Here is a 23,175-nt window from a genome sequence, read left to right on the forward strand (position 1 = left end):
AAAACAGGTATATAATTTCTGTGAAATAATTAAATTAAGTAAATTTATTTTTCGTAAGAGAAGAATGTTGGCCAAATGTTTTATGTAGGACGTGGCTAGCTTAACCTAAAGACCTGGCCAAGGAAACATGGCCAACTAACAACTCCCATCTCTCAGTGGAAAATAAGGTAAAACAGGAATGAATATATGTGAAACATGTCTGGCTACTCTCTGGCATATGATCTACTCTAAAATGAGGGTCTGAGTGAGTTTTTCCCAGCGGGGACCAGAGATTGAGAGGGCATAAAAACTCTATCTAGAATTACAGGCAGGAATGTCCCTAAGCACAGATATTTAATTTTCTAGAAATAATGTGAAATGAAGACTTATGCCAACTTCAAGTACTTGTGTAACGTACCAATAATCAACTGAAGACAAGTTAACAGATACTTTAAAAAGATGCAGACAATGAGTCTAATAGTGACTTTTTCTTTTTTATTAATCAATGATACTGTATGACTCAGGGGAAAAAAGCAAAATAAAACAATAGCCATTTGTAAAACACCAACAACCTGGGTTAATTTTTTAGTAACAACTCACTAGAAGAGATTTTGCTCTTTTTTTTCTTTCAAACTAATGAAAAATTAAAATCAAGGCTACAATAGTATTATAGAATGTGGTGAGAAATGCATGGGGTACCCTGCATTGCACTGATGAGAAAATCAGAGAGGGCTCTTAAGAGAGTATCTGGCTTCTTGTTCGTAAAGTGACTATCAGAGATAAAAAGAGCATGGGTTGCATGGAATAGATACAAACCCAGTGAAAACTATTCTCTAGACATAATAAGGGAAGAAATGAGGATAGGTGTCAGACCCTATTATTATCTATATTCTGTGACTGAGTGAAGTTTGACAAATTATATGGTAATGCTAAACTTCCCTTAATCTCATCTGCAAAATGGGAATGATGATAGTACCAGCATTATTAGGGTTATTGTAATAATTTAATGAGATAATATCTACAAAGGGTTTGCAACAATGATTTGCATATTGTGAGTGCTTAATAAATGTCATTCTAATTACTGGTTCTTATATATAATTATGAATAAAAAATTATATGTTATTCTTGGGACTTCCCTGGCGGCACAGTGGTTAAGAATCCGCCTGCCAAAGCAGGGGACACGGGTTCGAGCCCTGGTCCGGGAAGATCCCACATGCCGCAGAGCAATGAAGCCCGTGCACCACAACTACTGAGCCTGCGCTCTAGAGCCCGCGAGCCACAACTACTGAAGCCTGCATGCCTAGAGCCTGTGCTCCTCAACAAGAGAAGCCACCGCAATGAGAAGCCCGCACACCACAACGAAGAGTAGTCCCCGCTCACCGCAACTAGAGAAAGCCCACGTGCAGCAACGAAGACCCAATGCAGCCAAATAAATAAATAAATTTTTTTAAGTTATATATTATTCTCATTTTAGAGAATGGATTTAGTCTTTTCACTACATCCTTTTGTTATATTCTATAATATTGTTGGAGTAGGTAATCAAAAAGATGTGACCACCAGGTGACTCGCAAGCTGGACACGGGCAATGGGAGACTCCCTACCCACTTTTCCTGTCCTTGGAATGTGTGTTCCACTTGACTTCTCCCCTCCCAGAGGCTGCTCCAAGGATACAGCCTTGAAATCTAAATGTGCTGTTGAGGTTATCTGAACTGGGTACGTGACTGAACTCAGTTAAAGCCTCCGATATATAGAACTGAACCCAGTAAAGGCATACAGGCATACCTCATTTTATTGGACTTCACTTTATTGTACTTTGCAGTTATTGCACTTTATTTTTTTTAACAAATTGAAGGTATGTGGCAACCCTGCGTCAAGCAAGTCTGCAGTGCCATTTTTCCAACAGCATTGGTTCACATCATTGTCTCTGTGTCACATTTTGGTAATTCTCACAATATTTCAAACGTTTTCATTATTATTACATGTGTAATAGTAATAATATTTGATCTGTGATCAGTGATCTTTGATGTTAATATTGCAAAAAGATTATGACTCACTGAAGGCTCAGATGATGGCTAGCATTTTTTAACAAGAAAGTATTTTTTAATGTATGTACATTTTTTTAGACATAACGCTATTGCACACTTAATAGACTACAGTATAGTGTTAACATAACTTTTATATGAACCAGAAAACCCCCAAAATTCGTGTGACTCTCTTTATTGTGATATTCAATTTATTGTGGTGGTTCTGGAACCAAACCCACAATATCTCCTAGGTATACCTTTAAACTTTTTAAGATTCTTTGGGGTGGGTGCAGCCACCCAAGACGAACTTGTAATTAATTTCCCTTGCTTTTTAAACCTGCCACCCAGCAATCTGTAGTGGTCTGACTTTTTTTCAGTCTCTCCCTGTCCTTCCTATAGTGGCTGGTTTCAGATTAAACCGGGAGGCTCCCAAGATGTTTAAGAAGCAACAAGTATCCTTTGGGTGTTTTCACAGAGATGAGGCAGGACTAAGGGGACTATATCTATTTATTACATTCATGATAGTGGCACCCAAGGTGGGCAAATTAGATCAATGACCCCTCTATACACTACAGAAGCACTTCAGCTGTATTTTATTTTGAATAATGGTAATTCTAAATGTACAATACAATAAAAGTCCTTTTTCATTAAAGTAACTTTAAATTAAAATTAAATTGTGGACTTTACATTCATTGTTCTATACAAATTGTGATTTGGCCTCAAATGCCCAAATAATTTACTGACCTTTAATCAGTTATAAACCTGTGGAGCTGGCTCTATTGATTAAACTCACATTAATAGGTCAATTCTAGAAGACAAGCCTAGTTTAACTGAAAAGAAAGAACAATTAGTAAATCAGTACCGATACGTAAAACTACCAAGAGAATTAAGTGCTTACCAAATCACTGTGACTTCTCTTTCCCTTTATTTTCTCATTAATACACGATTTTTCCCCACAGAATTTTTTTACATAAGCACGGAACATGCAAAATAAACATGTCAGTACAGTAAATACTAGGAGGTTTAGGCAAAAAGTGGATGCTAATATTAAAATAAAATTAGAAGGTAATTAATTAATTGATTATTAAAGCATAGACATTAAAAATAAGAAAGTAATATGAGTTGAACAGATTATGACTTTAAAGATATAAAAAGTATAGGGCTTCCCTGGTGGCGCAGCGGTTGAGAGTCCGCCTGCCGATGCAGGGGACGCGGGTTCATGCCCCGGTCCGGGAAGATCCCACGTGCCGCAGAGCAGCTGGGCCCGTGAGCCATGGCCGCTGAGCCTGTGCGTCCGAAGCCTGTGCTCCGCAACGGGAGAGGCCACAACAGTGAGAGGCCCACATACCAAAAATATATATATATATATATATATATATATATATATATATATATATATATAAAGTATAAAGTTAGGTGGATTTGAAAGAAGACTTAAAGAAGGGTCATGTCTCAAAATGGATCCAGGCAGCAGAAAGATTCTGAGCTTTTAAGTAACTAAAAACACCTCTATTTTATGAAAGTTCTGGAGTAAAAAATAAAGAGGATTTAAAAATCCATAAATTTGTTTCAGGTGTTTTATCATATTAAGCAAATAGCAAATCTCTTTGAGTTTGAAAGTGAGGATATAAATAACCAATATTTTCATAAGACAGTTTTCCTCTTTACTTGACATAATTACAAAAATCAATTAACTCTAGCCTCAGGATATTTGGCAGATGTGCACAAAAGAGAAATAAAATGTACAATTAATCACAACTATTATATTTATGAAATTTTGAGGGAAAGCAGAGAAGAAAGAGGAAAGCAAACAGTTATTTATTGAAAACTCATTCTGGGACTTCCCTGGTGGTGCAGTGGTTAAGAATCCGCCTGCCAAAGCAGGGAACGTGAGTTCGACCCCTGGTCTGGGAAGATCCCACATGTCACGGAGCAACTAAGCCCGTGCGTCACAACTACTGAGCCTGCGCTCTAGAGCTTGCAAGCCACAACTGCTGAACCCACGTGCCTAGAGCCCGTGCCCCACAAGAGAAGCCACTGCAATGAGAGGCCTGCGCACAGCGACCAAGAGTAGCCCGTGCTCACCACAACTACAGAAAGCCTGCACACAGCAACGAAGACTCAACGCAACCCAAAAAAGAAAAAGAAAAAAAAAAAGAAAACCATTCTGTGCCAGTCTTGTTTTATTTTTTCCAATTTATCTTATTTATTTAATTTACTTTTCATCTGTCTCTTCAAGATAGGTGGTTATATCTACATTTTATATATGAAAACACTAAGGTTGAGAATGTTGAAATAAACTGTTCAAGAATGATTAAAAACCAAGGCAATGAAATATATGCACAGTAACATGTTTTAGTACAGAGAGATTTAAACTTTGTAAATCTTAGAAGAATTGAGTTCCAACCTGAGTTTGGGAAGAGAAAGAGGGGACAGAAAGGAGAGAGAGTGAGGAAGAGTGGAGTGCGTAGTCTGAGGAATAGGGTTTGGATCTGGGCTAGACTGCTGGGCTCTAAATTCTGGGAGAATTCCTAGAAGAGGGTATATATATGCTTCCTGTCCCTAGCAGCTTATGGGAATAGTTCCCCAACAACTGGGTTAGCTACCCCTCACATTATATTAGCAGGCTTCAAAGAAATTAATTACTCTATGGCAATATAGTAGAGCACAGGTAAAATGGACCTTATGTTAATGAAAACAATTATCCAGTTTTACATAATTGGGCTATTTCTATCTCTTGGCCAATAGCCTACATTAAAACTTCTTTGGTGATGTGAATAGAATTACTTTTTTTTAGTAAAAATTATGCTTAATAGACTATTCAAAAATGCCTATCTATGCAGCATTCACCTCACTTAACCTCTTAATTTGCTCATCAGCAAAACGAGGACTCTGGACTATAGACAATTTCTAATATTCCTCCCAACTATGAGAATCCATGCTTATATATTTTCTACAGTGAGGATGACCTAAGGAACAGGGTCAGCCCAAGCCTAAAAATCGCCACTGATAAAGAAAGGAGGAAAGCCGCAGTCTCCTTTGGAGCACAGTTGGAAAAAGATGCTCTCAATTCCAGTTCCACATTTGGAAACCATAGAAACTAATAACCAGGGTACCAAAAGTGAAGAAAAGGAGATAAGGTTTATATGAACTACGCTATCAAGGGAAGAGCAAAAGTGTGAAGGTAAGAGGCCAATGCAGGGCATCACATGATCATTTCTTGAGGTAAAACCAGACTCCGGAACAGAGAGAAAGGAAAGGAAGGTTAAGAGAATCTAATGACTTTTATACCAAATTGCAGGGCACACTTCTGAGAGTGAAGGTTGTAGAGGATGACTCAATTGGATAAAACGGTAGTTATAGTGTAATTAACTTAAAATCACAAACCAATATTTTATGCTTACCCCCTCTAAGAAAAAAATTAATATGCACCTTTGAAACTTTAACTGTTAAGGCTATCCTCCTCTTCTTTGGAGTATTTGCTACTCTATTATATATTTTCATAAAAAATAAAAATTGCCAAAAATCTTGTTTAGGTGATGATTTCTTCTTTTAGGATGCAAAAATGAAGCAAATTTAAATCTTTGTTGTAAACTGTCTTTATATTTCTGAGAACAATTCACTCCATGTCCTTTATTTAGTTCCAGAGACACAGCATCTGAGGTTAGTTGTGAATTTATGCAATTGCCAATATCCAATGAGTTTTGCTAGGAGCAGCAGTCAAACAGTAGATAGGGAGAATGGTTGCAGAAGAATAAAGGGAGCAATTACAGATGCTAATGTCTGATATTTTAAAAATCAGTTAAATATGTTTGTCTGAACAAAGAGAACCTACACTACTTAGCTATTGTTCCTCTTTTCTGCTGCCTGTGAAGAAAAGTGCTCTAAGTAATTAAAAATAAAAACAAAACTTCAATCTATTTCTTTGATCAGCATAAAAGACCTAGATAAGAGGAAGGAACAACCTGTTGCTAAGACAGAATCACTGCCTATTGAGGCTGGGCCAAAATACAAGCTAATCACATGCCTGCAGTTAGGGCTCTGAAATGAGTGCAGCCTTGTCCCTGTTTGCCTCCAGTCGGCCTTAGTTTGTCCCTTTCACCCCAGCAGAAATCTTAACACCGCCATTTTCACTTTCAAAAGAGTCCCAGTTTGGATAATCGATTATAAGATTACCCTATTCCAAATGAAAGGGTGTGGCCAGACAAGGCATAGCTAAAATATCAGTGTCAGTGATAACAAATAACATTCTATTTCATGTAATTTGAGAGTGAAGTATCATCTTTAAAGGAATACTTAACCTTAAATTCAGTCACTTTAAGAAAGACTTTCAACTTTGATTTATATGTTGTAAAAAGGCAGAGTTGTAAACCTGAATTAATATTTTAGGAACAGAGGATAAACAGGGAACCCTATCTGAGGTCAGGCATGGGATCCACTTTCTAAAGCTCAACCCAGACCCGGGACCCTGACTGTCAGTATAGTTAAATTGCAAGTTATGTCTCCTGAAGTATGAACACTGACAATTTGCGTGGTCCACAAATCCATATTTTAAATGTTACAACTGCTTATCCTTATAACAGATGAAGTGGAGAGGAAGCAGGGGCAGGAAAACTTGAGACTTTCAAAGTCTCATCACTTTTCCAAAGACTTCAGAGCTATGAAGTGGTAAAGTGACCAAGGCAAGATTTGAATATATAACTTGGACATCAAATCGAGTTCTTCTATTTCTGGTACTATACACTGCTCTGACTCTTTAAGAAACAAAAATTACCAATCATCATGATTTTTTACTAAGTCAAATCATTCAGGTTATTCTTCACCGATTCTAAATTTCTCATCCCTTAACCTACTCTAAAACCAACAAGAGAGTCTGAGAGAAAGACTGAGAAATGCCAGAAGCCTTCCTCCCCACTGGAGCACTCCACTTTCCATCCTTGGGTCTCACACAATGGATCAGCTTAGGAAGAACAAAATAGAGTAAGATGGCAAAATTAAGTTCCAATAATATCACACCTAAACTGTTTTGACTGGATTAAGCGTTGACAGTATATTATAAAAACAGGCTGAAAAGCTAGACTCTAAACAATAACACGAAGACAGAAAGAAGACTGGCTTTTATCTGGATCTACTCCATTTCACTCTTCAGTTCAACCAGTGTTTTTACACACATGCAGACACACTGCTTCTTCTTTCACATTCTTCTGACTGCAGATCCATGTTTTCAAACATTTCTTATCTGAGAACACAGATCCTTAACCATGAAGTAGAGTCTTCTGAGACACTTAAAAAACGAGGCCTGAAGTCCCAACGAGATCCCTTTAGTCCCATTTCAGGCTTAGTCCCATTTCAGGCTTTGCTTCACCATCCTAGGAGGACAATTTTCCTTCCCTTCAGCTAATTATGTTTGCAGATAATGTGTAACTAAAGAATACACAATTTTATGGAAATATTTTTACCCTTCCATGTAACTCTATTAATTTACATAAGGGAATTCTACTTGCAATATTCACTAGAAGAGCAATCACGCACAAGAAATTAAAATTATCATATTTTTATTTTACCTTTGATAACCTACCATTTTGTCAAAGATCACTCCATTTTAAAGTTGTTTTGATTGGCAATGGATATCAAATAAATTAACAGCACTAGTTTCTTAATATTAGTCCCAGACCCTGATTAAAAATATGTATGGTCAAAAAAAAATATGTATGATCATATTAAGAAATGAGAATACAGATATACACTTTTAAAAGTCAGTGATAATACTGAAGTAACAATTCTGTACTGTTAAACAAGCACACACAGAAACTAAAAATCATAAGGCCCTTGTAGAACTACTATTTTCTGAATATAAGTAGCTGAAAAATATTTTAAATTATTCACATTTTAAATAGGAAATGACACTATGAGCATTGGATTGAGGGAAAAGTTAAAAAAGAATGACCAGAAAAACACTGTTATCATTTTTAGATCAAAACAGCATTGAGAGCACTATGGAGAATGTGACTTTTTTATTCTCCATTTGAGGCAGGAAGGGGGGTAGGGATTGGGAAGCTGCTGTCTGGGATATAACACCTCACTATCATGCCAAAATAATTTTGAGTTCAATCCAGATTCAGTTTCTCTCATCTCTCTCAGTCTCCTATGTTGGTGAACAGCATGCGCCTCTACTCAGTCACTTAAGATAGTACTCAACAAATGATGTTAGACTTTCTTCTTTTACTCCCACTTCTAAAGAATGACCGAGTTGACAGAGGCAAACTCCTGGGTCTCCCCTCTAAGCAAATTTTCCTCTCCATTCCCATGTGCAGTTGCTGGGCACAGCCCTGCACCAAAACATAACTGGACTACTGCCAAGGTCTTCTCCGCTCTCCACCTACCACACTGCCACTATAAAGAGCTTGTAACACAAGGCTGGGCATCCCTTAGCCTAAATTATTTACAGAATTCCCATGCACCTCATAGGGATTTTCCTAACTTTTAACCTCCTCTGTTGCCATAGCCTCCACTGTTACAATGTTTCTTCCAAACAGAATTGCTTACCATTTCCCTCTTTTGCCAGACTGTAACTCCATGGTTTTGGCAGCAGTGTGTTCCAGGTCAGGTACTGCTTTCTCATGACAGTGGTGAACAAACTTCATTTTTCTATGAGGGCCAATGTATATGGTAGGATAACTTATACAGTCCACCTTTTTTTCCCACTCAAACTGAAAAGAGTCATATATATTAACGAACACTGCATGTATAGCCATGTGCTTCCCAGTTTCTTTTCAAAAGTACAATATTCAAATTCTTCCTTGTGGCCTATAACATAGCATCAGCTAGAAACCAACTGGGAACATACAATATAAATGCTCAGTACACAATTTGTATTGATACGAATGTCAATCCAACCGTTTTTACAAAATTACCTAAAGCGTTTAAGAAGTATAGCTGAATGAAATCCATACTGTCTTTAAAAAACAAAATCACCATAGGCATGACCCTTGGAACTGAGCTAATCACAGGGGTCCTGGCTATCAGCAGCAATAGCCCTAAAGGGCACTCTTTTCCCAATAATAATAATAGTCTTCATCCTCCTCCCAGACTGTCATTCAGAGTATTCTTCTTTGGTGGCCTGGAAGCTTCACTCCTCTTATAATCTCAGCAGCCAAAAGCAAGTTCTAGCTTTAGAATCTGTGCAGTATTTTGAGAAAATGAAACTTCTCAACAAGCCTGTGCATATGAGCATTCAGGGGCTGATTTTCCGGTTTATGGATTATCTAAAACCCTTTGCTCCTTCCTTGCTTTTGGCCATTTCACTGCTCATTAGCATTGTCACTGAAGGATAAACAGGAAAAATAAAAGGAAAGAATCAGAGCAGCCAGTTTTGCTATGTATTAACCACTTATCAACCACAACAAGAACTCTTGTGGAGAAGAAGTAGTATTGGACAGTTAGTTTTTGAACTATCTGTTATTTTTCAATTTCCAATGTTTGTCCTATTCTTAACACCTACATAATTAAAAGTTGGCATAAATATGTTTTCCCAACAATACTTATTCCATTTGTAAAGTTAACTAATTTTACTTTTTCTGTGAGGCAATTTTCTTCTTTTGTTTGCTACAGTATAAAACTGTCATTTTCATTGATGTTTTATACATCTAGAAGAAAGTACAAATTAGTAATATGAGATAATAGTATACTTATAACTTCAAAACTAAGAGAAAAAAATTAAATGTAATTTAATTTCTCCATACCCAAGAAACCAAGTTTAATGGAAATATCTGATATGTGGCAGTAAATCTAGAAAGGATCTCATTAGTTTTATTAATTACAAGATAACTGGATCTTAAAGCCATCTCCTCTTTTACTTGACCTAATAGCGTAACTACTGACATCCACAGGAAAGGAAAAAAAAAGAGGAAAAGAGGTAAACGGCAGAGACTTTCCCTTAGCTCTGACTATGGCATGACTGTATCGACTCTGTAGCCTATAGGCAAAACAAGGTTAATGATTAACCATCAGGAAGCTGAGTAAAGAGTTTTCTGTTATAAATCAAGACCTTCTGCAAGTGGTAATCTCCTTATCCCAATTATAATCTTTTTTCTGAAATACATGTTTGCTTTATGGCACCCTTAAGGGCACCATAAAGGTGGCATTTATTGAATTATCACATACTCCAGTGCCATAATAGACCACAGTCATCCAACTATGAGTCCTAAAGTGCTCTACTTTCAGCTTCCTAATGTACAATATTATCTCAGACAGCAGATATACTTAAAAATTCTTAAAGGATGGGAAAACATGTCTTATATGAATACATACTGAACTGTGCACATATAGTAAGCACTGAATCAAAAAAATTCACATGGTTTTCACGTAACCTTAAAAATATTTTTTCTGCAAATAGAATATGAGGATGTAGATCATGACTTCTCAGTGTGACAATAATGAATTACAAAAAATGTACAAAACCCATCATGACTACACCACCAGGAAACTGAAGAGTAATCCCCTCAACTCTGTGCATGAGCCACCTACCACACTAAAGAAGTGTTTTTTTTTTTTTTTAACGATTTTGTTAAGAAGAAATTTATAATGGTTTTCATAAAGGGCATGCCTCCTCTGGGCTATGCTGAGAGTTGCTGGTATTTCTAAAAAGAAAATTGACTGGTTTCCTGTTATCACCAAAGAAGCAACAAAGAAGAAATATGGACTGAAGGGCAAGATAGTAATTGCCACTGCACCTCTAACACAATTTTATCTGTTGTCAGATTGCAGAAATTACAGAAGGAAGAATTAGTCTTCCAGATTTTAATTCACCATGAACTACATGCAACAGAACAACAGACCTGACTCTCTTTTTCCAGTTTAGCTCCAAAGGTATTACCTAGCCTTCAGTTTTTAAGATAATAAGCCTATCTAAAATGTGCTCCTCATGGGGCCTGTCATTTTAATGATATCAAGGTTAAGTATACTAAGCACTTCACCAATTTTAGTGGCCCATTCCAACTTAAATTTGGATTTAAATCTGCTAAGCATTTCCTTCAAACAATTGTATTTCACCACCCAGGAAGTTATGAAGTAGCAAGTTTAAAATATCTTTTAATGTTATATACTTCATTAATTATATTCTTCAGCTCCAGCCATAACACAGCATGCCTTCTTTAACAGTCATTGCTGTGCCCAAACCACAGGACTCCTATCCCCTCACTGTTAATGTATTCTATGTTTATACGTCAATTAATAGATGTAACCAAGCAGAAACCACCATGTGATATTCATATTACATTGTTTCCATGAGACAAAATGTTTTTATGGAGGAGATAGTACAGGAAATGACAAAGAACACAGAAAAATATCATTCATCTGTTATTGGCATTCTTATTTTAATACAAAATTAATTATTTTATCTGCAAAATCAATACATAACAGTGTATTAATAGGAGACCAATAAAAGAACTGAGATGCATTTTCAGAAGGCTGAATTCTGAGGTTAGAAAATGTGGAACACTTTTTTTCCTCAGTTTCACCTATGTCTAAAGATCTGTCAGCTATGGTATAGCACAAATAGAAGTGAAATTTCCATAAAAGGAAATATTTAAATGTGTTACTGAAAATTAGTATCACATGAATTTATTTCATCTATTTAATTTCTATGTGGCAATATATACTGCCTTGTGAAAAACTATACTCTTTTAATTGTTCCAAAATGATTTTTAAGTAAATTAAATGCATAATAGAATTTAATTAGAGGAAACCTATATTCAATACAAATGTCTATTGTAACAAGATAATTCTATGCCATTTTAATGCCATTTACATAGGAATAATGTGTGTTCCTAAAATTAGCACATTACTAAAAGACTAAATGTTGATTCTATCTGTAATGGTATATCGCTACTCCATAAGATATAATCTACTCATAATTTCAGGTAAGAAAATTTTACTTAATTTGAGTGCTAATCTGGGAAACTGAATGAAACAAAACTGCAGAACAATTAACAGAGTCTATTTCAGAGAGGACATATAAGCTTCTTTGGCTAATTCTACTGGCATTAGCCCAGTATCACTTGACCGGAGGTTACAAAACAAAACAAAAACATCAATAACCACCAAAAAACAAAAACAAAAACACAGTTCTATTTGAACAGCTGCCATCCAAACTCAGGAATCAAATAGGTCTGAATAAAAAAGAACATTTTCTTTTGAATCCTCTTATTGAAAATTTTCTTATGATTGAACCTTTAAAAAAATTACTGTATATCCCAACTCCCACCATTAAAAACAAAACCCTCCCTTTACCTCATGTTCCCACCCCACCATACCCATCTCTCCCTTAAAGCAAAACTCATGGAGTTCCTCCAGTCCCATTAAATCTTTGATTCCTTGCCAACCTGTATTTTGTCCCTTCAGTCTACTGAAAGCAATTCTGTCAAAGTCATTTTTGTCCTCAACATTTCTAAACCCAGTAGTCAAGTGTCAATTTTCATCCATATAATCTGATAGGGTGTCTGATTTCCTCCTTGAAATATTTTCCTCACTTGGCTTCCAGAACACCACACAGTCCTAGCTTTCTTTCTAACTCACAGGCCACGCATCTCTCTCTTCTCCTGGATCCTCTCTGTCTCCCTGACATCGACATTTTGCAATGCCTGTGGTATATAGTCTTGGACCTCTTCTCTTTGCACGGTTATTCCTTAAGTGTGCTATCCCCTCCCATTGCTTTAAAGATCATGTCTGTAATGATGAATTCTAAATGCAAATGTTGAATTCCTAACTCCCCCCAAAATTCCAGACTAATGTAATCAACTGCCAGCTTAAATTCTCAAATTTGACGCCTAATAGGAATATCAAGTGTAATAAATGCAAATTTTGACTTTTATCTAAAACTTGATCACTGTCCCACGTTCCCAATTTTAGTCACCCACTTGCTTAGGTAAAATACCTTGGAAGCTTCATTACTTCCTCTGGATTTCTCCCAGCAGAACATTTCATCGGAAAATCCTGTTTATCTTCAAAATACATCTGCAATCTTACAACTAGTTCAGCTACCAACTATTGAAATAGTCCAATTCACTACTATCAAACTGATCTTCATATTTCTACTGCCATCATTCCACCCAAGCAGAGAAGGTTATCTTTCTAAAACACAAAGCATTACGTATCGTGTTTGATCTCAACCCTCCAGTGGGCATCCTACATACCTAGATTAAATACCATACCATGACCTATAAGCCACTATAGGATCTTCCCTAGCTGCCTCTCAGACCTTATTTCCTTCTACTTCCTGCTTTGGTCATTAAACTCCACATTTGCCCCACACTGACTCTTAAGATGTTCCTTAAATGAATTAAGTAGATTCCTTAGTGTCTTGTCTCATGGCCATTGCCTTTGCTATGCCCTCTGGCTGAAATCCTTTTTCATCAGATATCCACATGGCTGATTTCATTTTTTTTTTAATCAAGTCTCTGCTCCAATGATCATCTCCTCAGAAGGTCTTACTAGATGACCCTACTCGAAATAGGGTGCGATTCCTTCATTTTTCTTCATAGCATTTATCAGTAACTGACATTACAACTTGTATATTCTTCTTTATCTGGCTGCCACCCCCATGAGAATGTAATTCCTTAAATACAAGGACATAGGTTACTTATTCGACATTTTAATTCCAGGACCTAAAAACAGTAGTTCATAGAGAGTAGGTTCAGAATAAATGTCTGTTGAATGATAGAATATTCTCCCACTGAGCACACATACTACATATTGTTAATAATGCCTACCTTACCCTGTGGTTTCAGGGTAACTAGCTTCTAGAATTATGATTTTGATAATGAAGCAAACATCTTTTTAAGATTAGTTGGGAAAAATCAAGCACTCAGAGCAATAAAGTGAAATTATTCATTTTAAAAACATTACTTTGAATTATTTGGGGATGAAGAAAAAAGTTTAAGAACTGTTGTTTTAATAAAATTAATAACTTGATCTTTTTTCATGTATAAAATATGTTAATAAGGACCTTGACTACAGAGTGATTTAAAATTTTTTAACATACACAGGGAGGCCTTTTGGTATTTAGTTCCTTGTGCTTGCCTCTAGGCTTCCCTCTATTCACTCAAGAAAGCTTTCAATGGGTCATCCTAGCCTCAGCTTCACATTTGATAACCACTTGGTTAACAACAGCAGGGTAAAAGCCGGAATACCTGAAGAACACTGAAGAAACACTGGCTATTTCTTTTATATGCTACATTTTTGAGTGGTGCCAAACGTATGCTAATATTCCTGGTGTGCTTGGAGTTGGCAAATTCTAAAGGCTCCTGTAGTCCATGCTGGTTAGAACATAAGACTACTCATTCCTCCAGTCAGCCTTAATGTACGCTAGTATTGTGGGATACGCTAGCACTGTATGTAACATCTTAGTATTAACGCTAGAGAAAACAAAAACAAAATGTAAAACAAAGAACAAACCCAGCTCTCTCTTCTGATGCTGAAGTTATCTAGAATAGCTGATGAACAAATATTAATTCTTGTTCACACCAAGAAAATCTTCATTCTAAGGGATCCTTAATTTGAATGATTAAGGTTTTATGCTCCATTTATTTCCCCTTGTATTTTTTTTTAATTCACTCTAAACCTAACTATTAAAAATAGCTATATGAACCACACTTGACTGTATCTCTTCCCCCAATTCCTCAAACACAGGAATTTGTCTTCATTTTAGGTCATATAATTGTAGAGCTTAAATGAACATTAGTCTAAGTCTTGTTTTAGGATTGATAAAAATGAAGACTAAAGAAAATAAGTAACTTCCCAATATTGCTCAGTTAGCTATCTATAAAATTGGTAGTTAGCCCCAAACCCTCTAAATTCTAATCCAGAACATGTTTACTAAGACTTACATCTCCAATTTTTCACATTCATCTGAAATTTGTGTCCACATCCAAATGCTAAAATTCACCTATTTAAATGACCTAAATCCACAGATGTCCTCTTAATAACCAATCATAGAATTACGTCAGTACGTTTCCCCGTACCCTTTTGACATCCATCTGATCACTTAATTTTACTCTGAATTTTTAATAGCACATTATTCCAACGAGTTTATTAATTAATACTGGCACAGGGCAAGGTCTACCATAACATGATAACGGGTTCATTCATTTAACCTAGTATTCCATTCTCTAATTTTGTGGCTTTGCCAATGTAAAAACTAATGTATCAGATTAAAGGTGACCTAAGTTTCATCCTCCGTTAGTCTTATTATAGGATATGCTAGAAGGAAGATCTTGCCTCTTAAACAAATTAAATAAACAGGAAAATTACTACTTGATAAAAGACACTGGTTTTATATTACTACACAAATCCGATGGCACAAATCCGATGGTAGTGGTGGTGGTAGTAGTATGTGTGTGGAGGAAATTAATTAATACATGAAACTTAATATTTTCCAGGCTAAAATTATCTGAAAACATATATGATCCTGCACAAAAGTCAGTGGTTGACATTTTTTAAATATATTTATATTTGTGCCCGTGTATTTTTTCCATAGCTCTGTGTATGTGTTTCATGTGACAAACATCAATCAGTTTGGGACCTTAAATATTCCATAGGTAAGCAGTTACTAATATCTGTTTACACCAGCATTATTAAGCATATCTGAATACTATTTGGTGTCTTAGATTTTTCCACAGATAGTATTAGCACAAGAGTATATTTCTGTTGTACTTTAAATTTGTGAAATAGTTACATCACTAGATCTAGCAATCTATCTAGAGAACACAGAATGTTGATATGCCCTAGAATTAAATTCTTACAAGAGTCAGGGATAATATTTCTTTTGTTGTTGTTGTTATTTTTTGAATTTTTTTTATACAGCAGGTTCTTATTATCTATTTTATAAATATTAGTGTATATATGTCAATCCCAATCTCCCACAGGGATAATATTTCTTTTTCTGGTTTGAAAATAAAAACCACTTGTATCTTAGAGCATCACAATCCTCATTAAATGGCATTTTCTTTTTCTGAGAACTAAAAAAAATAGTTCCTGGGATTTTCAAGTAGGACTACAAAGGAACAGCTCAGAATGCAGTGACACCTAATGGCAAAGCTCTCTTTATAGGGCACAAATGTATTTTCTAATAAACATTATATTTTTAGTCAAACTAAGTATTGCTACTCACCAATACGTTATTATCTGAAATACCATGAAAATCCAATAGCAGTGCCAAATACTTCACTTTTTAATACTAAAATAATATATGCAGGTGAAGGGATACTAACCTTCTGGATTAAAAGTGTGGTTTTAAAACTACAATATCTCTTTGAGATAAAATTACAGCATGATAAACTTAGCCTTGGAGATTAGAATTAAATATAATACATCTCCCATTACTCATAACAATCTCAACTGGTTTCTATTGCTGGATAAGTTGAAAGTTAATGACCTTGATTTTTATTCATATTTGAATTAGAATTTACAGGAGATATTTACTGGATGTACATTTCACTTGGAGTAGAAAGCAAAGTTCCTCAGTGAAATGGCTTATTAGTCATGTCACAGTTGATATTGTTGATTAATAACACTGTCTAACTTAATGCACATCTGAATTGCACTTCAAACAACTGTATTATTGATACAGAAAGACATACCTCATAAAATATAACCTCATTGTAAATTTAGAAGCTACTTCTTAATACTTTCTAGAAGTTTACACTATATGTTATCCATAACTCAGGGAGCAAACAACTACTGTAAATAATAAAAGGATAACTTAAATCATTGAGATATCCCATATAGTGCAGGATCCTTGATGACTCTTGAAGGCTATCATTAACCAATGCAAATCATGTAAGGAGTTGAAAAAGAAACAATTTTACAGAAGACACAGTACAACTTCTAGAAATGCTTCTACATTCTATATTTGATAAAAAGTCCTCAGTGTGCCAGTAATGAAAACTAATGCTTTAAATTTGCCATCTATTATTGTTTATAATGTGGTGACACATCTTATTCACCCACCAATTTTGTACTTTAAACTTTCTCATAATGAAAATATTCTGTGAATTGTCTTAGGCTTCTCAAACATGTCATAGTTTATGACCTCAGAGGACAAAGTATCATTTGCTTATGAGAAAAACATGAATAAGGGTTTCATTTCTATTTCCTGTTGGCATAAGGTATTTTACTATGACTGATAACAATAAAAACATGCTAGTGATTTTTATAATATATGAATAAGTACACTTGAGTGTTCCCTTGCAGAGATATATAACTGAGGATAGCTCATTTCAATGAGCTGGTACAGGTACAGGTACCAGATATAGAAATGAGCACACATTAAACTGTTAAAACATGAGATCCTCCGTATTAGATATGAAGCAAAACACAAACTGTGCAGTTGACTGGAAATGAAACCTAATCCCTGCTTAATTAAAGCAGTGCTCTAAACTCCCGTTGTGTATAGGGAGTAAAGAGTGTGGGACGACTGATGTATGAAGAAAATAGCAGTCAGCATGGCTAATCTCAAAGACTTTGGAGCTTTCGAGCTACATAAATCAGAGTGACTTTTGAATAGCCTCATGAAACACAATATCATTACCATTCCACTCATGACTTTCTGGTTCTTCCTACAGCATGCAGATCATCAGGAAACTTCTAAGCAATCAAGTAATGGGGGGCTGATGAAATTAATCAATGCACAGGCTCAAAGTAGAAGCATAATTCAAAATTGCACAGTTTTTATATGTCAAAAGACCTTTACTTGGTGGGAGGAGGGGCAAAGAAGATCACAATTGAGGTGATTCATTTCTAAATACTGTGTGTATTGCATGTGCATGTGTATTAAACAGGAATATGTAACTATCGAGTATCTTTAAAATATGATTTAACAGAAATTCAAAGTAATTACAATATTAGTGCATTTTTGACTGAAATAAATACATTTCCATTTCAGTCATTAGTGTTTAACCATTATATCTCATCATTGTAGTGAACTAATGTGCTCAAAAAATATATATATTAGAGTTTAAAACACATAATTGACTTTATTAAAACTACCTGCATGAAATAAAAACAAAGAGAAAGAATGGACAAAGTTTTCAAACATATAATTTGGTTCAATACCAAAAAGATTCGATATTTAAAGAACCTATTAGAGCAGTGTCTTTTCATCTTTCAAGCTCGCCTGAACTACATATGGCAGCTACTGTCTACCTGAACACATCATATGAGTCTGTGAAAACCTTTCATTTCCGCTTATCTCCTTACATCTATAGAGTTGAAATATTCGCTTTCCCTCCAGTGTCATCACTTTCATCCCTTTAGTCCTGAAATAATACATTCCCCATAAGCATACTTGTCACATTAGATACTTAAATGAAGACTATCACCTCCTAAAGATAATTAATTCTCTTTTCCTATTCAACCAAGTAAGTAAACTGATCCAATGAATATTAACTGGTACTTTAAAATTTTAATATGGGCATTCGGTTTTGAATTTATTATACTTTGGCCAGGGTGGGGATGGAAGGGAAAGGGGCTTCTAACCTCTGAAGTGCACATAAATTAGACTTGGTCCTTTTTTTTTTAATTTAATTTAGGAGGTTACATTTTTCAGTATATTATAAAAGATATGAAGCATTTGAAACAACCATCAATTTGCTAGCTTCATGGAAATATTAGATAGTCTATAAAAGAAGTTAATGCTCTTGTCTAATGTACTAATTGCAGTCAAATTAATTGTCTGAGAAGTAATTATTTCTTTCAGTAGTATATACATTTAATGCATACAATCAGCTTTCTAAAGAAATCTGTAATTTGTACATAGTAACTTTTGGGGGGGATCTGGTTATAAATAAGCAAGCTGTGTCACACTGACAGACAACAGAATGCCAAAGAAAAAAAATACAAGTTGTGTTCTATTTTGAAACAAATGCCCAGACTGCATTGCAAAATAGTATTCATCTAGTAGAGGACAGCAAGAGCTGTAGGTGTTTGCAAATAATGTATTTATCGTTTAGACCACAGAAAAAGCAATAAAATAAGCATTTATCCACAAGCCTCCCTCCTGAGCGATGATGAGTATAAGCCAGAAACCCCTCATCATAACATGAATATAAAGGTACCATGGTAATATATATCAGCATTCCTGCTCCAGTCGTTTACAACTGGACATAAATGTACATCATTTCTTTAAGAGGAGCACACGTCATTTCTGAACTCTATCAGAACATTACTGAGACCCTCCATGAGACAATTTCTCCCTGAAAAGTTCTGAACCCACAGACACTGTTACCCCAGGCAAAACGTGACCTAGCAGACAAGCTATCTAGTGCTTAATTCACTAAACGTGTTAAGTGCAAGGTTTTCTGAATCCTGACCTCATCACCCCTTGCACAGAGATATATTCAGTTCTATTGATATAAATGATAGCGAATGGCAGACGTGTTTACAAAGACAGCCTCTGAGATCAAGAGAGGGAGCCCCCTGGAGCTGAGGGGCTGGCCGATGTGGACTCGCACAACAGACACAAGCCTTTAGCTCAGGCAGGCACAAAGGCACAACCTCCACCTGCAGCAGGTTCCCCTTCCAGGACACGTGTGTGTGTGTGTGTGTGTGTGTGTGTGTGTGTGTGTGTGTGTGTGTTACGCGGGGGAGGGGCAGGGGGCGGAAAGGGGAGATGCTGCGACCCATCTGTCGCCTCAATTTGCAGAGCATCAAGCCGTGTGGACACATAAAAGTCCTGCGCCCGGAAAAATTCCTCAAGGGGGGGCCTCTCCTCAGAGCAGTAACTGAACCCCGCTGGCCCGCGGACGCGAATTTCCGAAAAGGAAATCGTCGCATTAACGCAGAAAAGGCTGCAAGAGCCGGTCTCGGTTCAGCTCTCACGGATTAACAAGTGAGAAGAGTTGGAGCCTGAAGCCGCGAGCGCTGTGCATGATAATGACGTGCAGCCCGCGCCCGCCGCGGCCAGACCCGGCCCGTCTGGGTGCCAATAGGTAGGGCCACGAGCATCTCCAAGGCGGCTCGGCGTCCTTCCCGGACTCAGGCCGCCCGTAGCCCAAGCGCCTTTGCTCTCGGCCTTGCGCTGCAACTCAGAGTTGACGGCGAGGCGAGGCCAGGCGGCTGCTCGCCAGGCAGCCCACGAGGGCGGCGCGCGCGCATGTGCTCCCGCGTTTCCCGAGCGCCCGGGGCCAGTCTCGCCGCCGCGCCAGACCCGGGAGCGCGAGCGAGGCAGCGAGGTGCGCGGCTCCCAGTCGCGAGCACCGCGCAGCCGAGAGGACAGGAAGCGGAGACGGAGGCTGGGGGCTCAGCCAGCAGCCCGTCACCGTCGCACGCGCTGCGGCGAGCGCGGCCCGCTCACGTTGCAAAACCACCTGTTCGATCCGAAGGGCGCTCTTCCCCACCCCCACCTCGCACCCCAGCCCTTTTCGCCTCACGGGTGACACCTCAGTTCCCTCAAAAGGTACTTTTTTTTTTTTAATGGAGCAAATGTACATCCGGGAAAGAACATGGAAGGTAGAGTCGATGAAACTTCTTTTCCTCACACACCAGAAGCCCCCCGCGCTCCCCGGCACGCACGCACGCTGAGGTAGATTCGAGACCCTCAAGCATACAGCCCACACTCCCCGATTCACCGCGAAACAACAGCACCAGGCAAGGTTCGAGCATCCGCATCCTTTCAGAAAGCTGCCCAAGTGTGAGGGAAGGTAGCGGGAAGGGGCAAGGAACCGAAGCCAGCGGCAACGAGCCACAGAGAGGGCGGAAAGGGGGAAGGAGAGGGGGAAGCAAAGGGGAAATATCTGCGAGCCGAAACGGCAAAAGTACCCACGGGCAGCGCCAGCCCTTGCTTACCGATGTGAATGATAGAATCCGCACTCGCCGAATCCAAGGTTCGAGACCACCAGAAGGACAAAACCAAGAGCAAGGGTAAAACTTCCATCTCCGCCTATGCTGATTGTCTTTGAGGATGGATTTTCTTTCAATATTAAAAAAAAAAAGTCCAAAGAGTTTGAGGTCACGATAGTTTAGCACAGCTTTTTCTTTTCTTTTTTCTTTTTGTCCCCCTCAATTCCTGTTACCAGACCAAAGCTTTTATAATCGTCGCTGAGGAAGGCAGAGCGAATAAGAGAAAAAGCCCAGCCTGAGGAAACCTCCTTAGCAAAGCCGTGTCACTTGGAGGGGAATTTTGGCATCGCCAGAGTTGTTTGCAGTTTGGCTTTTTTAAAATGTATCCAGCCTCGCTGCTCCCGGGCAGGGGGAGAGGCTGGAGCTCAGACCATCCCCATCCGTGCGCCGGGGCCGTGGGTCTCCGGTCCCAGCTCCGCCGCAACTTCCAACATACCAACCCCCTCCTCCCCGCTCACGCCGGATGTTCCCCTCCCCCTCCCCCCAAGCGAAAAAGCCCCCCTCCCCCCCCCCGCCCCAACGGCCCGCAGAGAATCACTTGTCTTCGCTGCCAAAATAAAATCTAAGTGGAAAGGAAAGATTAGGAGATTCCGAGCGGAACAGCCAGATTCCAGCAGGGAGGGGAAAAAGCCCTCTCCAAGAGGGCTGGTGAAAGTGAACTTCAAGGTAATGCAGATAGTAATGCAGAGAAAATTCCCCTTCTGCGCGAGGAGGGAGCGGAGTTCGTCAAGGCGGGCCCGGGGAGCCGGTTCGCTCGGGCGCGGTGGCGGGGGAGTTACGCCGGGCGCGAGCTGCGGGGCTGGGCCGGAGGAGGGAAGCCGCCGCGGGCCGCAGGATGCTTTTGGAGCGATTCGCCTGGCGGGATGCAGGAAGCGAGCAAGGAGCGAGCCTGGCAGCTTCAGCACTAGACCCACGTTGCCTAGAAATGGATCACCTAGGAGAACGAGCGAGCCCGCGAGAGAGCGGTGCTGTTAGGCGGAGAGAGGGGGAAACCGAGAGAGGAAGAGCTTCTCTCTAATAACCACCTCCTCCCCCTATCTGCAATACAAGGGAGAAACAAAATACTGCTCTCATTTCCCCTGGAATCTTAAACCGGGACTGAGAAAAAGGCAGGACTCTAAGAGAAAAGACGTTGACGCCTTTTTTTTTTTTTTAAACGAGGTTAAAGGCAACCTAAAAAAGCCACCCCAATTATTAAACCTTGCTATCGCTATTCTCCAACAGGTATCAGACTTTTTCTAGTCTTTGCCTGGAATTAGTCACATTGCTTAAAAACAAATTAGGGACACCTGGTCACTAAGGGAAAAAGAGACCTAGAAAGCTTTTAATGAGATTTCAATTATAAAGTTATAAAAAGGAGAGGACGTGCTAATTACCTTTTATACAGTGATTTTTTTTCTGTCTCCAGTGTATTTCTTAGGTAATCAGGAGAGAGTAAGGATAAAGAAGATCTTGAAATTTTAAACATGTAATAATTAAATGAAACAGAAATGCATGCTTCAGTGAAACATTTGATAAAAACGTTACATTGACTAGCTTGTCCACAGACCTGTGTATATAAATGCAGAATGAGGAAGTTGGTTGCTTCTCCATGGAAAGAGCTGAGAAAGTACTGAATGACAGCCTCCCCATACCAGAATGAAAGGATTTTCTGCAAGCATACTCCTTAAAAGAAAATCCTTAGGACTGTGGTTTCCTTTCTTCTCATGGTTAACTTACATCCAGTCTGGCCTCATTTCAGAATGGAGATTTGTTAACACAACCAAGTGAGTAGTGCAGGCCAGGTATAAATGGGCCCAATATTATTTCAATTATAATTGGAATCTTTGGGGAATGTTGCCACGTGGCATGTATGGATGTCAAACTCCTCAACCTTTCAGAGCCCTCCCTTATCTCCAAATATGGCACAGCTGTTTTCTTCTTACACTCTCACTTGAGCCCTTCTCTCTAGTCTAGTGAATTAGGCTGTTATTTCTCCAAACATAATTGTATATCACTTCTGTGAATGGCTTCTTTCATTCATCTTGTGTATTTTTTCCCTGAACATTCTAGAAAATGCTGTGCTGCCATATTGTTACTTAGGTTAATCTGTTGGAAGGTATCTATTCATCCTCCCAACCACTCTCCTCAGGCACTTCAAGGCTTAGTTCACATTTTGCCCATGATGTCATATCCAATCCTTTAATATGGAATCATATGGAATAAATCCATCTTCCTTCTGTGTTCTCATAGCGCACTCTACCTTTGATTTAGAGTCAGACAGAATGACTTCTGAACT

At 38.2% G+C, this 23,175-nt stretch overlaps 1 protein-coding gene across 3 annotated transcripts in view; it reads right to left on the bottom strand.

Annotated features, from left to right (window-relative positions):
• Nucleotides 1-21,352, bottom strand: part of GRID2 (glutamate ionotropic receptor delta type subunit 2) — a 1,390,615-nt gene extending 1,369,263 nt beyond the window's left edge. For all 3 annotated transcript variants that reach the window (XM_060299788.1, XM_060299787.1, XM_030865662.2), the window contains exon 1: nucleotides 20,844-21,352. In XM_060299788.1, coding sequence (XP_060155771.1) covers nucleotides 20,844-20,931 — 88 coding nt within the window. In that variant the 5' untranslated portion in view covers nucleotides 20,932-21,352. The remainder of the gene's footprint in view (nucleotides 1-20,843) is intronic.
• Nucleotides 21,353-23,175: the final 1,823 nt, after the last annotated feature.

Source organism: Globicephala melas, chromosome 5 (assembly GCF_963455315.2).
Source record: "Globicephala melas chromosome 5, mGloMel1.2, whole genome shotgun sequence".
Taxonomy (NCBI): domain Eukaryota; kingdom Metazoa; phylum Chordata; class Mammalia; order Artiodactyla; family Delphinidae; genus Globicephala; species Globicephala melas.